Source organism: Telopea speciosissima, chromosome 4, assembly GCF_018873765.1.
Source record: "Telopea speciosissima isolate NSW1024214 ecotype Mountain lineage chromosome 4, Tspe_v1, whole genome shotgun sequence".
Classification (NCBI taxonomy): Eukaryota; Viridiplantae; Streptophyta; class Magnoliopsida; order Proteales; family Proteaceae; genus Telopea; species Telopea speciosissima.
The window spans coordinates 14,783,024-14,798,311 of record NC_057919.1 but is presented as its reverse complement, the minus strand read 5'-3'; the positions used below and the strand labels follow the sequence as shown (position 1 = coordinate 14,798,311).

Sequence of the window (15,288 nt, the reverse complement as noted above, 5' to 3'; positions counted from 1 at the left end):
ACCTTTTTTAATCATAGTAAAACCAAAACGGGCGACATTTTAGCTAAATAAAAACTAAAATTAGAATTTACTTATAAAGTTATTTCTATGCTATACAATAGCCAAGGGAAGAGGTCTTCGAAGCATAGTTAATGCGACTAGGCAACCGAAGGCGGTGGAGGGGCGCCTAGGTATGCGTTATATGTAGTATATATAGCAATGATATAATTATGCTTATATGCTACATGAAGAATCACCATTTAAGTCGCATAAAAAAAATCAATATAGAAACCACATCAATGCGATATGTTATAATTATGCTAGTATTGTCCGAATATGAAAAAAACCAACATATAATAAACTAAACATAAGATATAACATAAGCATATTCATCAAAAAACAAAGCAATAACTAAAAGCATACAAGAACAACAACTGAGCCTTATCCCAGCTAAGAGGATAATAGATTAATAGCATATAATTACTAAACAAAATTATAGAGCATGTAACTATGTTAGTATGCATTAAGCATGATGTCATGTATCGCAATGCTTCATAATCCTGTAAACAAACCAATAAAAGGGTTAGAAACAGAATCTAACAAAAACAACAGCACAGCCTTATCCCAACTTAATGGGGTCGGCTACATGGATCCAAAACAAAAAAGGAAAAAGGGTAATGAGGAGTTGGAGAAAAGAAAGCTTGGGAAAGAGATGAGAAATGCAAAATGGCAAATGACAAATGAGAGGTGTAAACTAAAAAAGAAAAAGAAGAGAGAAAGAAAGACAGATGAAAGAAGGAAGTAAGAGGAAAGAGGACGGCCCAACAAGTCAGGAGAATCTATTTCATATAGTATAAACAATAAAACAAGCACACAATACAATATAAGACATCTGCCCAGGTCACAGGTCACAAGACCGGCCAAGGTATCCAAGGTAATGTCCAGGTGACCAAGGCGGTCACCTTTTCTGCATCCAATAAGGTGACAACATGCCTAGGACCCTGAAATGTGACTGGACAAGTAGGCGGCGTCTACGTGATGCCTTCACAACTATGCTTCCAGGTGGCTTGCCTGGATGGGAATCTCTTGGGCACTCCTAAATATCTGCCACATGGAGATTCAGGTGGGCCCCAAATTTGTTGACTGGTAGACCCCAAGCCCTCCCGCTCACATTCAATCGAAATTTTGTGAGTGGAAAAATAGAGCTTTGAAAATCCAAGACTATCAACTATGGGAGAGTTCACAGTTGGTTGGAGACTTGGAGCAACCGTAGGCATGCATGGACATACATTGGGCTGCATGCCAATACATGGGAAGGTATTTGATTCATAGGTGTCAAGGCCTTCCTATGTGGGCATTATATATAATATAGCAATGATAATTTTATATAATTATGGTTATATGCAACATAGAAGCCATATCAATGCAATATGACATAATTATGCTAGTAAATAAGATATAATATGAGCATATTCATATAAAAAACAAAGAAATGAACATAAATCAATGGAAATTCGTGAAGTTTCAAAAAACTGATGTAATATAAGTTGTGCTGTCATAAGGCCACAAAACGATGCCTAGGCATCCAACGCAATCACCTTTCTTGTATCAAACAAGGCATGCTATTGCCTTCGACCCAAGAAGCCACTTGGATGCCTAGGTGGCGCCTAGACGACAGCTAGGCTATGCCTTGACAACTATGATTTAATTGAATTAGGCTCTGAAATTTGACATGTGCCCCATCCACATGTTAGAATTGCCATATCACTCTTCCACGTGGAAAAAATGAAGCATCCACAAAGATATCTCTTTCCATGTGGGCTGCTTGGACAAACCTTTCCCAATAACTAATGATATATCTAAAAATTTAGTAGAAAACTATAAAGGAAAGTTCTATAGGACTGTTGTGCGTCCGGCTATGATGCATGGGGCAGAATGTTGGGCAGTTAAGAAGTGCCATATTGAGAAGCTTTGTGTAGCGGAGATGAGGTTGTTAAGACAGATGTGCGAAAAAACCAGGAAGGATAAAGTAAGAACTGAACGTATTAGAGACTGACTTGGGAGTTATCCCGATCAAGGACAAGCTCCGTGAGAGTCATTTGAGGTGGTATGGTCATGTTCAATAGAGGCCTAGGGACGCCCCAGTAAGGAGGAGTGAAATGATCCTAATTGAAGGAGCAAAAAAAGCTAGGGGCAGGCCTAAAATGACCATAGGAGAAGTTGTGGAGGACATGCATAATCTAGGTCTTGTACCAAGTATGACCTCAGATAGAACCTTTTGGAGGGCAAGAATCCATGTAGCAGACCCCATTTAGCTGAAATTTTCCTGTCTTACTGGGCTGTGCCTCTTACCTCTTTACTTTTATCATTCATTTATCATTTTCCTCTTTCATTTTGTGTGTGTGTCCTTTTCCCTACCTCGTTTTGTTTGGACCCATGTAGCTGACCCCGTTAGGTTGGGATAAAGCTGATTTTTTTTTGTTATTGTTATAGTAGAAACTATAAAAGTCAGAGCAATCCCATTCATCCTGGTCCGATCCGAACGGCAGCTTGCCTCTTTGTTCCCTTTTACTTACGCTATGATGCGCAAAGAAAGGGGCTTTTCACTCGCAATATGGATCATGTTATATATCCCCTGAATTCTCTAATCTTTTTTTTTTTTTGGAAATTGTTAACCTCCACACCTGCATATTGTTAACATTGTTGAAGACATATCCGTTAGCTGCTTTGATTATCTTAATTGAACATTTCTAGAAGAGTGTCCAGTCTACATCATAGCCAGAGTCCCCATGTTTATCCATTACATTATAGCTCGTCAGTTTATTTTTCTGTTTTTTTTTTCATCAGATCAAGTTAGTTTCTTTATTTGGAACCTGAATTGCTTCAAATTTTTAGTATGAAAACTACATTCTTTCAGAATTTGTAAGCAATCGTATTGATGACTTTCTTTGGGGATCAATATTAACATGATATCTTATATGCTGGTAGCTTGCAATTGATTCGTGAAGGCTTACGGGATCTGGCACTTTCAAAATCTAATCTTCCAAAGGCTGATCCAAGGGCTGCAATTGCTGCTGCAAAAGGTGCAGATGCCCATCTACCTGAGCTCCAGACTGTTATAAGTCAAATTGCTGTAAATATCCATGGGGTCTATGTTTTGAAGTCATCACCAGATCATTCAGATTCCAATCCATTGAGGTTTGCTTCTGATCTCTCTCCTCCCCTCTCCCCCCCCCCCCCCAAAAAAAAAAAAAAAAAAAAAAAAAAAAGGGAACTGCCTTTTGCCTTTATGCTCAAGAGTGGGTTTTCCCTTTGCAGGAGTGTTATTATTAAGCTTTTTTGCGCCAAGGAACCTAATGCAACCCTGAAGAAGGCTGATGTTGTTCATGCTGCCAAAATCGATCTTAAGAGGGATATCAAAGATAGTGAATTTAGTAAGGTCAGTGGGATTTCATTATTTGATGGAGTCAAATTACATAAAGCAAGAGTAACAACAAATTTAACCCAAAAGATATTCGCCAAATTATTATTTTGTTGTTTGAATTAACTTTGATCCGACTGACAAACCCCTTGGAACACTTGTTACATGCATAATTGTCCAAGCACCTTGTTGGTGTTGCCTTGATTTTGGACCCTCTCCAACGCCTTGGGTTGCCTAGATGCCGTGACAACTATGGTTACATATTTTTTCTCTGTGCTATTCAGGTTGAATGAAAATCACCATCAAGAAAGTTAAGATCCAAGGATTAAACTTTTCATATAATAATTGCATCATTAAGTGCAATCTAGGAGATTTTATGGACATATAATTGACTAGTTTTGAATAGTCTGGAAATTTACAAAAGGTTTTCATATCTTATAAATACAACAAAAACTGTTTGTTTTTAGTGCCCATTTAGAAATAAAGTGTATGTAATGGGTAGTTGTACTTTAGCTACTTATTTACTTGGTCCATGCTTGGATCTGAAGCTGATATTTGTAGTCAGTGATAACAGCTCATTAATTCCAGCAACTCGATGCATCTGTGATTCTACACTTGCTAGTGGGACAGGAAAATGTAGATGTGAGATCATATTAAAAAAAGTCAACTTACCAAAACTTGGAATTAGAGGTCCCAATCTGATGTGGATGCTTGATAGTTCAGTCCAATCTAAACCGCATGCTTTGGATCAATTTGGACTGAAGAACATGAGGGGAAAACAAAAACAATTGAATCGAAAGAATGACAATAAGAAAAACTGATAACTTATCTAAGTATACTCACCTATTCAACTAACATTATTCATATTATATCATAGTGTATGTTACTACTAAACCCCCACACATTTCTAAGTTTAGATACACCCCTCACCTTTTTGAATGCTGTTTGCCTCCCTTGTGGTTTTCTCGCACATTTTTAATAGGACCCTTAAGTGTCCGTTAGGGTAAGTAGTAACCTGTTGAATAAGGTACACCAGAATACCGTGGGGGGTATTCTGGTCTTTTACAGCTTTATTTTTATGTTTTCATGTATTCCTAGCTATGTCGGTTATGCTAGGGTCATTATAGTCTTTTGGTTGTAATTCCTCATATTATAAATATAAGGCTAGGTTGATCTCATCGATCATTCAAGTATTTTTCTTAAATTCTGTCTTTCAACATGGTATCAGAGCCACATTCTCTGATCTAGCTTTTTTTTAAACCCCACCCAACCCCACCCTTTCCATTGTTCTCCTCTTTCTTTTCCTTCCACTCGATACTCTTCCCCCCACCTACTCGATCTTCTCACCTTTTTTTTCCTTTGTTTCTCTTTCCATATTAGGGCAGATCTAATGAGGTGATCTTGTGATCTAGATACTGCCCTATATATCACCTCTTCAATTGATGATTTAACTCATTCTCAAGTTCGATAGCTGCTGCCCCTCTTTCTGCGATTTTTTGTTTGGAGTTCTCTCCTCTTGAAGATCAGTCTCTCCTTTGCATTCGAAGCTGGTTTTCCTATTTGAGATCCAACACAGCAGTATTGGACAGCAACTATTGCAGGTTTTTTCCACAGATTTGAGGCATCTACCCAATATCGATCTCCTTTCAGGGTTTTTTGAAAAACCCTGACACTTATCGATTTTGGTCTTTCTGTTCTCTGATTGGGCTGATTGGAGAGCAACCTCACAACACTTCAAGGAATACTTGACAGTTTTTTTCCAAGTTTTTGAAGACCCCTAATCCCAATCGATTATCTCTTTCAAGGTATTTTTCAAAACCCTGCTTCTTATCGATGTTTTGGGATTTAGGGCTGCTTGTTGCTGCCATTATCTTCCAAGGTTTTTGCTGCCAGGAGGATCAATCGACCATCCATTCAAGGTCCCTTTTTTCTGATTTGCTGCCAAGGCTCCATCTACACCATGGGAGACTCGGGTTACCACGGCTACCTACGGAGGTGATACCAGCCCCCGACAAAAATTCCTCCTTATGCCCTCCATTAACTAGATGGCACCAATTATCTCATGTGGGCCAGGTCTCTCTCCTTAACTGTGGCTAGTAGAGGACTCAGTGGGCATCTTACTAGCATCTCTAAACAGCCTACTGAAGAAGGCTCCGCCAAAACTCGATGGGCTGCCAATGATGCTATGGTTATGTCTTTTGTCTTGAACTCCATGCCATAAGGACTTTCCAGCCAGTACCTTCTCCTTGACACAGCTGCACAGATATGGGCTGCTGCTAAGGGCACTTATGGATAATTGGGGAATGATGCACAGGTTTATGACATCCGGAAGACACTCCATTCTACTACCCAAAAGGAGCTGTCGGTTACTAAGTACTATGCTATCCTCAAAAGTCTGTGACACCAATCGAGGCAAAGTGTGTAGATTGAAGCGTGCTCTTTATGGGTTGAAACAGTCCCCTCGAGCATGGTTTGGCCGGTTTCACAAAGCAATGGTTTCTGTAGGCTACAAGTAGAGTAATGCAGATCACACTCTCTTTATAAAGAGGGTTGGTGAAAAACTCACTATCTTGATAGCCTACGTTGATGATATTGTTGTTACTGGCAATGATTGTGTTGAGATTAGCAGGTTGAAGACATTTCTTGAACAAGAGTTTGAGATTAAGGATCTAGGGAAACTAAGGTATTTTCTTGGGATTGAAGTTGCCAGATCTTTGAAAGGCATCTTTCTTTCCCAACGAAAGTATATCCTAGACCTACTGACTGAGACGGGTTTGTTAGGGTGCCATCCTTCAGATACTCCTATGGATGCCACTGTTCGTCTCAAGGAAAAGGAGGGTGAACTGGTTGATAAAGGGAGATATCAAAGATGAGTGGGGAAGTTGATTTATCTCTCCCATACTTGTCCCGACATTGCTGTTGCTGTAAGTCTTGTCAGTCAATTTATGCATGATCCGTACACTTCACATATGGAGGCTGTTCTTCGGATTCTTCATTACTTGAAGTCAGCTCCTGGGAAAGTAATTCTCTTGTCTCCTCATGGTCACTTGTGGATAGAGGCATATACTGATGCTGATTGGGCAGGTTCCCCAGACCGTAAGTCTATTTCTGGTTACTGTTCCTTTGTGGGTGGCAATCTTGTCACCTGGCGTAGCAAGAAGCAGAATGTAGTGGCTCGTTCAAGTGCTGAGGTAGAGTTTCGTGCTATGGCACAAGGTATTGGTGAGCTGCTCTGGTTGAAAGGTTTGCTACAAGATCTTGGAGTTCCTATTCGTCTTCCTATGATGTTGTACTGCGACAACAAGGCTGCCATTAGCATTGCACATAATCTGGTACAGCATAATCGTACCAAGCATGTTGAGGTGGATAGGCATTTCATCAAGGAAAAGTTAGAAGAAGGCCTTATTTGTGTTCCTTACGTGAAGTCTACTGAACAGCTTGCTGATATGTTCACCAAGGGACTGCCTGGAAAGGTCTTTCATCCTAGTTTAGTCAAGTTGGGCATGAGTGACATTTTTGCTCCAACTTGAGGGGGAGTGTTGAATAAGGTACATTAGAATACCGTGGGGGTTATTCTGGTCTTTTACAGCTTTATTTTTATGTTTTCATGTATTCCTAGCTATGTCGGTTATGCTAGGGTCATTATAGTCTTTTGGGTGTAATTCCTCATATTATAAATAGAAGGCTTGGCTGATCTCATCGATCATTCAAGTATTTTTCCTAAATTCTGTCTTTCAACATAACCTTTAACTCGAGTGAAAACCAGCATGCACTTATAAACATTTTTAGAAACCCAAATTGCCCTCAACAAACATAGACTAGTTGGTTTGAATTTGTGAAGATTTCTCAAAGGACAAAAAAAAAAGCCTTTTAATGTGCAAATAAAAGAAAATGATGGGGAAAGATCTCCTATGCAGTACTAGGTTGACATTGATATGCTCAATACAGCTTTTGGGTTTTGTTTAGTTATATAAACCTGGGTATTCTCATCATTGAAAAGCTATAGGAGAAACCAAATAAGTAATGCTTTAATCAAATTACTCGTCTAATTAGTGTTGTCTTGGTTCTAAGTTTTAACTGCCCAATGGAGGTATGTGAAATCTTGTGAAAAGCAGAGGAAGTATCTCATGCCTAAAGTTTTCAGAAGTCTGAGGGGTTCTAGGTGTAGCCGTGTGGTATACCGGATTTTTATCGCCCCCAGTGCACCTCTGGGAGATCGACAACTGGCAAGTGACCATCCAACTCGTGCTTGCACTATTCATCATAAATAAATAAAACAATTCAATAGATAAAATAATAACAAATGATTTAAATCAATATTAAAGTATTATACTAGAAATGTGGGGCATTATAGTTGACTTGATTACAACTGAGCTTAAGCCTACTATTATGGATGGCTGCAGAACGAGGTGGTTATTGGATGATTGCAACTGGAGTTTGGTTATTGGATGATTGCAGAACGACTCTAGCTGGCTCTTGTGATATATTCACTTTATTAGAAGGGCAAGGTTCGCCCAATCTCAAGCAAGCTTCTCTTTCTCAATATGAGCCAAGAGGCAGATCTTGTGCCACTCCACATGGTCGTATGAAACTGGCATGCATCCTAGCTCCCGAGACTCTTTCATGGAATTCCAACAATTTCTCCTGCTCCTCGGAGGCCCACAGGGATGGAGTTGATGTTCCCACATCCATGGCATGAGTAGTTGAACTCAAGAACATGAAGTTGGAATCACTAGTAATTAAGGGTGTCAATCTGGAACCGTAACCGTATACCGAAACCGAAACCAAAACCGCCCGTGTAAAACCGTACCAAACCGCACCGTTGCAAAAACGGTATGGTATGGTCAAACGGTATTGACCACGGTACGGTACGGTAACGGTTTTTACGGTCATACCGTTGGTATGTACTGAAACCGTACCGTTTTTAAAACCGTACCGTTTTCGTATCGTATGCATACCATTTTTGCACCGTATATATACCGTTTTCATATTCATACCGTTTATAAGAATCAAATTTATACCGTTTTTTGTACCGTACATATACCATTTTCATACCGTACCAAAACCGTACCGTATATATACTGTTTTCATACCGTACCAAAACCTTACCGTAGCGGTATTGAAAATAGGGTTCTTAAACGGTACGGTACGGTATCGGTATTGGGTACCTATTTTTGGTACCGTACCGAAACCATACCGTATTACCGAAACCGTACCGTTTTACAAGCCTACTAGTAATCGCGGATCAGCATGCTGCAGTAAATATGTACTTGGGCCCTGTACACACCGCCCGTTGGATCTTTATTCCCTCAATTTGTCTACCCCTAAATTTCCTCAATTCCATCTAATAGGGGGACAGAAATGACCACCTTATCCCCTGCCCGAACACATTTCTCGAGGTGGGGTCCACCTCCCTCTATTAGAGGGAATTGAGGAAATTGACGGGCAGACAAATTGAGGTGATATTTTTCCACGCCCGTTACACCCTGGGAATTGGTTCCGCCCGAGCATCGGACCAAAAAGGGTCTTGCCCGGCTGAAAAGCTACAGGGCGCACTAGCTAAAGCTAGTACCCTTATTTGGTTTAGTAAAGGGGGTCACCCTAAACGAGTAAGGCCGGATTTCATCTCCTGCGCCTTGATTTACAACCAGCCTACAGTTGAGCTAGGACTTGGTCAACAAACTCGATAGCAGATGAACATGCAAGAGAGGGAGTTTTTGTAATGGTGACTATCCATTTGTTTGGTCCACTTGTTGGTGTGTAGCATGGTTAAAAAATCAGTATCTGATCGGCTGAAGCCGATACCGATACCTGCCTAATTCCGGAGAGGGTAGTGTTATCGGCCTCTGGGTCGGCCAATCCGACCCAGGGTCGGCCAATCCGACCCAATACTCGGTAAAACCCATTTTTTTCTTTATAAAATGGACTAGCAACGTTCCAGAGGCCATATCTCGAAAGATTTTTATCCGATCAACTTGAAATTTTGGGGTTCTTTCCATTTTTGCTTGTTCTCAACATCGTGTGGAGCATTTTGCGATCTGAAGGCTGGATTTGCAAATCTACATTCACTGAATCCACTCTCTTAATCAAGGTTTAATATTTCACGATATCTCGGTATCTCGGGCCTACCGAGATACCCGAAATATCGCGAAATATGACCGAAATATTGCATTTTTTCTGCAATATTTCGGGGTTACATCTCGAGGGGTATTTGGCCATATCTAGGCCTGAAACTTCATGGACAGCCTTATTTAAGCTTAATAAACACATTTAAACCATAAAATTGTAAAAATGTGAATTCAAATTGGTGTTTTGGGCTTGCACCCTTGATTGACATATGGTCGCCGACCCTAATGTATAAATAGTTAAATACACATAGATTAGGCAGTTAATATTTAATAATAGTATTTAACTTTATCACATATCAAGTTAAAGCCAATACACATTGATGAGTACCATGATTCTCATAAACTCCATAATATTCAATAACTTGCTTAAAGCCTTAAAGGCAATACACTAAGTGTCAAAGTCAGTAAGTCACAAGACTCGCAACTCGCAAGTCACAACTCACAAGTTCATAGATCAATGAAATCATAACTTAAGTTACAAATTACAAGTGCTAAACTGCTAATAGTAGTTGCTGTGCCTCCCTGGATCAATCCCACTCATGCCTCGCTGGTGTCGACGTCCATTGCTCTCTGTTTGAAGGACATATGTGTACCACGGTATAGAATCGGAGAAGAAACGAGTGTAGTCATCCACAAGTGTCACGTAAATGGAATCATCAACATACTGTAGGTAACCTATCCTAGGATATAAACTAGGGTTACCAATCGATCCAGTTCGTGAAGAAGATGATCCACTGTGATATGATGTTGGTGCCGGCGCAAGAGGCGATGGCATTGGCTGCATGTATGGCTGGTGAGGTTGGTAGCTAGGTCCGTTAGGGTATGTAAAGATGTTATCTACAAAAGATGATCCAGTATGTCCCTGGGACTGGGACTGGGATTGGGATTGGTAGTCATAATCCCCTACCCCACTAAACTGCCCATATGATGATGATCCATATCCATATCCACCGTAAGGTTGTGATGCACCATAATCCGATGCCAATGGAGTGGTATGTGCGTCAAAAGATGGGGCACGCCAATGTCCAGTCGGTCCTTCCTCCATATCACCCATACTCAAACCACCAACTACATTGCCCTCAAAAGCATTGAGACAAAGAAGGCCGGGCTGAGAAGCATGTTTGCTTCTGAGGAGTGGTTTGAATGGAAGGGTTCCAAAACTGCAAATGGGAGGGAAGCACAAGTAACGATGCCACCCCTATGCTGGCTGGCTGGTCTCTCTTGTTCCCTCTGTTCTCTTTGTTCCCTCCGCCCCCTTTGTTGACTACTTTCCCCCACCTTTTGCTTGCCCTTCGCACGTTGTCTATCACGATCCGCCATAATGATACTTGTTTACTGCATTGTAAGTAACACAAATAATTAAAAAACTTAATGTAGATGCACTTCAATTGACACTTTTAGATTACTAATACACTTGTATAGTTATTTAATATTTTTCCCCTAACCCTTATATTTTTCACATAATTAAACCAATTTTTTATATGTAATGTTAATATAAGTATTGACCTAACACAACAAAACAAAAAATTAGTAAACATAATATTCATGTAATGCATTTCAAAACATATAGAAATAACTTTCATATTTTTTCATTAATTTTTAAACTTAAAACTCATATTTTTCCTTATTTATTTCTTTTTATTTTTTATATATTTTTTTTAATTATCGAAAATTAAAATAATTATTTAAGAGCAGAAAAATAAATCCGACACCGTGAAGCCGTAGATCGGCCATTGGTGTCTAACATATATTTAATTCATTACCATCTAAGTCATGTTACCCCTAATTATTTCATATTTTAATTGCAGGAAAATGAATTTTTAAAACCAGAAAATTAAAAAAAAAAAATACTTATGGAAAATTTTTTTTGACACCGTGAGGCGGGCCTCCGGTGTCTAACATATATTAATATCATCACCATCCAACAAAATTTGTACATAGTCTTTTCAAAAAAATAGTTTTAGAGAAATAGAATTTACCTTAAATAGTGGAAAAAGGCTTGGATGATGAGCTTAGATGACCCTCCGATGAGTTTACCGGCGAAAATCCGACAACAATGTGCTTGAACAATGGCTAGAGTGTTGGATGAGAGCTTGGAAGAGTGGAAGAATTGGCAAAAGACTGAAATTCCTTAGCAAATGCAGCCAACTCTCGGTCGAAATATGGACCGAAATCTGCGAAATATTGTATTAAAGCCCCCCTTCACGTAACACTTTAAGCCAAAATACCATATTTCGTCGATATCTCGTGAGATATCGAGATATCGACGAAATATGGTATTTTTTCATTTCGACCTGATTTCGCATCTCGGTAAGCTCGAGATATACGAAATTAAGCGATATTTCGGCGAAATATCGCGAGATTTTGAACCATGCTCTTAATCACTACCGATTTTCTGGTTTTTTTTTTTGTGATTCTTGCTATGATTTGTTGTCTAATTTTTCTGTTGTTTGATACACACTTATTTACCTTTCTATAATAAAAATCACATTTTATGTTTTTTAATATCCTTTTGATTAATATTTTATGGATTTTACAAATTTGTTAAGATTTTTTTTACACATCTATTGTAATTTATGTTGTATTTTGTCCAATATTTCTCCCCAAAAAAAAGTTTTCAAATTTTTTTGGCCGATATGAGGTCCAATACAAACAAGTGCATTTTTCAAGTATTTCAGCCCTATCCAGGCCAATTCTGTCCGATCCATATGGGTATTGGCCAGACCCATACCGATATTTTAAACCATGATCTTTAGGCTTCGGCTATCCCTCATTATTTTTGTTGACTTGTTGTATACTTTTTTCTCTTCCCCCACCCCCTTTTAAGACTGATGTTGTTGCATATTACTTGTCCATGTGACATTCTTTATTTCTAATGAATTAATATTTTTCCTGTTATCTATCCTCCCACCCCAAAGAATAGAACTTGTGAAGTCTTTTCTGAAACTTCCCATTGGGGTTTATGTGCAAAGATGCAATTAGACATGTACTGATCGTAAAAGGAGCGAGTGAAATATATGTGGAGTCATTCCATATTATTTAGTAGCATCCTGTAATAAACCTTTTAAGTTGTACTAGAAATTGGACACCCCCTCTTAATCAATTTTATATATATATATATATATTTTTTTTGGCAGGTTATCAGTGAATTATGTATTGCTAGAGGTAATGCATGGTGCATGAAAAGTGGCGATGGAAAGCCTAGATGACACGACATCGCTGATTGACTGTAAATTCTTTTTCCAGGTAATTAACCAATGTTAACCAATCATTCTGTTCTTTAAATGTTATTGATTTGACCACGGGTTTCAAAGCTCTAAATTTGAGTCTCGATGGCCCATCCAAACTATGAGAATTCAAGTATAAGAATGTAATGGCTATTCTGTAATAAGTGGAGGTTCAGAATCCTTTAGAAAGAAGTAAACAAACTCTGTGGCAGAATAGTATTTAATTCCAAAAGGGATTAATTTGGTATTTCAATTTAGAATAGGCTGAAGTTTAATTACTTGCAAAATAAGGGGCTTTAAGTAATTTAATGACAATTCTTTTAACACCCCGGAAGCAGGTCATGAATAATTAATTGGATTACTTGTTAATATTTTAGTGTCTATTGAATTGCTTTATTTATTTATTTATTTATGATGAATAGTCAAAGCACAAGGTGGCATGCTTATGTTAATCTTAGTAATTAAATATTGATTAGTATTTGATTTAATATGATTAATTGAGTTAATCCTATTATTAGGGGGATTAATGAGGGATCAGTGGTGGCATAGCATGATTGGACCATGTGTCCTACTTCAGGGTTGCCGCATGGTGCATGGAGAGGATGAGGTAGTGGCATGGTTAGTAGCCACATGGCATAAGGGTGAGGTGTAATCAAGGGTCAGCCACTTTGTTGATCAAGTCTAACCATTTGCATTGCCAAGGTGCTGTTGGCAATAGGAACCCAGCCACATGGCTGGAAGGAGGAGGTAACCATGGACCTGATTTGACTAAGCACACTAGTGTACCAGAATCACATGGTGGCCTTAGAGGCAACCACCATGTGCATGCTTAAGTAGGTGGTGGCAAGGCTGGGACAGTCCTATAGTTGCTGGAAATTCCCTAGGCTGTTGAGTTTTGCACTTAGAAAAAAGGAAGAAAGAAAGAAGAGGAAGAAGGAGAAGAAGGAAGAGGATAGAGATGGTGCTGGATTGAATCAGCTAGGATCATAGGATTTCAGATTTCAAAGGAATTGAGAGTTGTGTTGCTGAAAGTTTGGGATTGAAGAGATAGGGTGAGGAATTAGGAAGAAGGGTTAAATCTTTGAAGTATTGAATTAGATTCCTCTAAGGTTACTGGAACTACAAAAATTGAAGGAAGAGTTCGACTTACATTGCTGGAAATTCTGATTTGGGTTTAAATCTTAGAGAAGAGCTTTCATGTTTGTGCTATTGAACACGGACAAACACTTTATTGAGAAAAGGTGAGGGAATCATGGATATTATATGTGATTGATGTACTGTTTAGTGAAGTCTATGTAAAGTATATGTATATGTAAATTGTTGACGATGCCTATGTGAGTGCTGTTATGATGTGTTCTTTGGATGTCATGTATTGATGAGCTTGTAGATAATGTTATATGTTGATGTTGATGTTCTAGTATGAGAATCGTTATGAGAATGATATGTAAGGCAATGTATGAAATGAAGAGATGATAATGATGTATATGATGATGATGATGTATAAGCATGAAATAAGATTATGATGGCGACGTTTAAAGCATGAAATGGAAAGAGAAAGAAAGTGAATGAACATGTATATGAATGAAATCAGATATGAATGAATGAATGCAAAGACTGAACATGAACAAGTGAAATGATAAGAATGTAACATGATATGTTTGTATGAAGAGACGTATTGTATCGTATTATATCGGAGATACGTATTGAACGGTGTAAAATGCACGGAAATGGTCAAGACACACATGGAAATAAACTTTTGGAACAAAAAACAATATAAACAAGCAATATAGAGTCACTCTTATCATGCATAAACAATAAAATGGAGAATAATTGTTTTTGTTAAAATAAAACCGCAAGTGTACGGGTCAATCGTAGCTACGGGTCGAACACGAGGAGATATACGCCACTCTATTTAACTAACTTACAAGTAATGCAAAGTGAACCAAATTAAAGTGTTAAATTAAACTAATTAAACTAACGAAAATCAATGCATCCTAACTCATAAGCATCTAACAAAATTAAGGGATTAAATCGACGTCCTAACACATGAGCATCTAACCTATCAAACTAAAACGAATTGAAAGGAATAAAAATACAGCCACACATACTAACCACATAAAAAGAAATAAGGGAATAAAAATGCATCCATAAACCACAACCATATAAAATTAAAATAAAAGATATAGAGGGGGAAGAAGAAGAAGATAGAGAGAGATAGAGGAGATGGAGAATGAGATTGAGAGTTTAGATAGTAAAACCTGGATGTGCTTGTATGAATGTAATTGAAAAGCTTGAATACTTGCATAAACTTACCATGGCCTCCTCTTCTAAATCTTCAAGTCTTGTCATCAACTTAAGAACTTAGACTAGAAGGCATAAAACCTAAACTAGAATTAAGAAATTACAACTCAATTGAAGACTTAAATTGAAATTAAAGCATAAACTAAACTTGTTATAACCATTAAATGAAAATCAAAAAAGCAAACTAGCACTTAGAAAAGCCAAAAATCACAAATTAGAAGGAGAAGAAGAG

The 15,288-nt window shown here is 38.3% G+C and overlaps 1 protein-coding gene across 3 annotated transcripts in view; it reads left to right on the top strand.

Moving 5' to 3' along the window:
• The window catches only part of LOC122660154 (DNA-directed RNA polymerase III subunit RPC5), a 47,457-nt gene that overhangs the window by 24,703 nt on the left and 7,466 nt on the right, over nt 1–15,288 (top strand). For 2 of the 3 annotated variants that reach the window (XM_043855339.1, XM_043855338.1), the window contains 2 exons: nt 2,968–3,418; nt 12,666–12,774. In XM_043855339.1, coding sequence (XP_043711274.1) covers nt 2,968–3,418; nt 12,666–12,737 — 523 coding nt within the window. In that variant the 3' untranslated portion in view covers nt 12,738–12,774. The remainder of the gene's footprint in view (nt 1–2,967; nt 3,419–12,665; nt 12,775–15,288) is intronic. The other variant, XM_043855340.1, reaches the window with a different exon arrangement.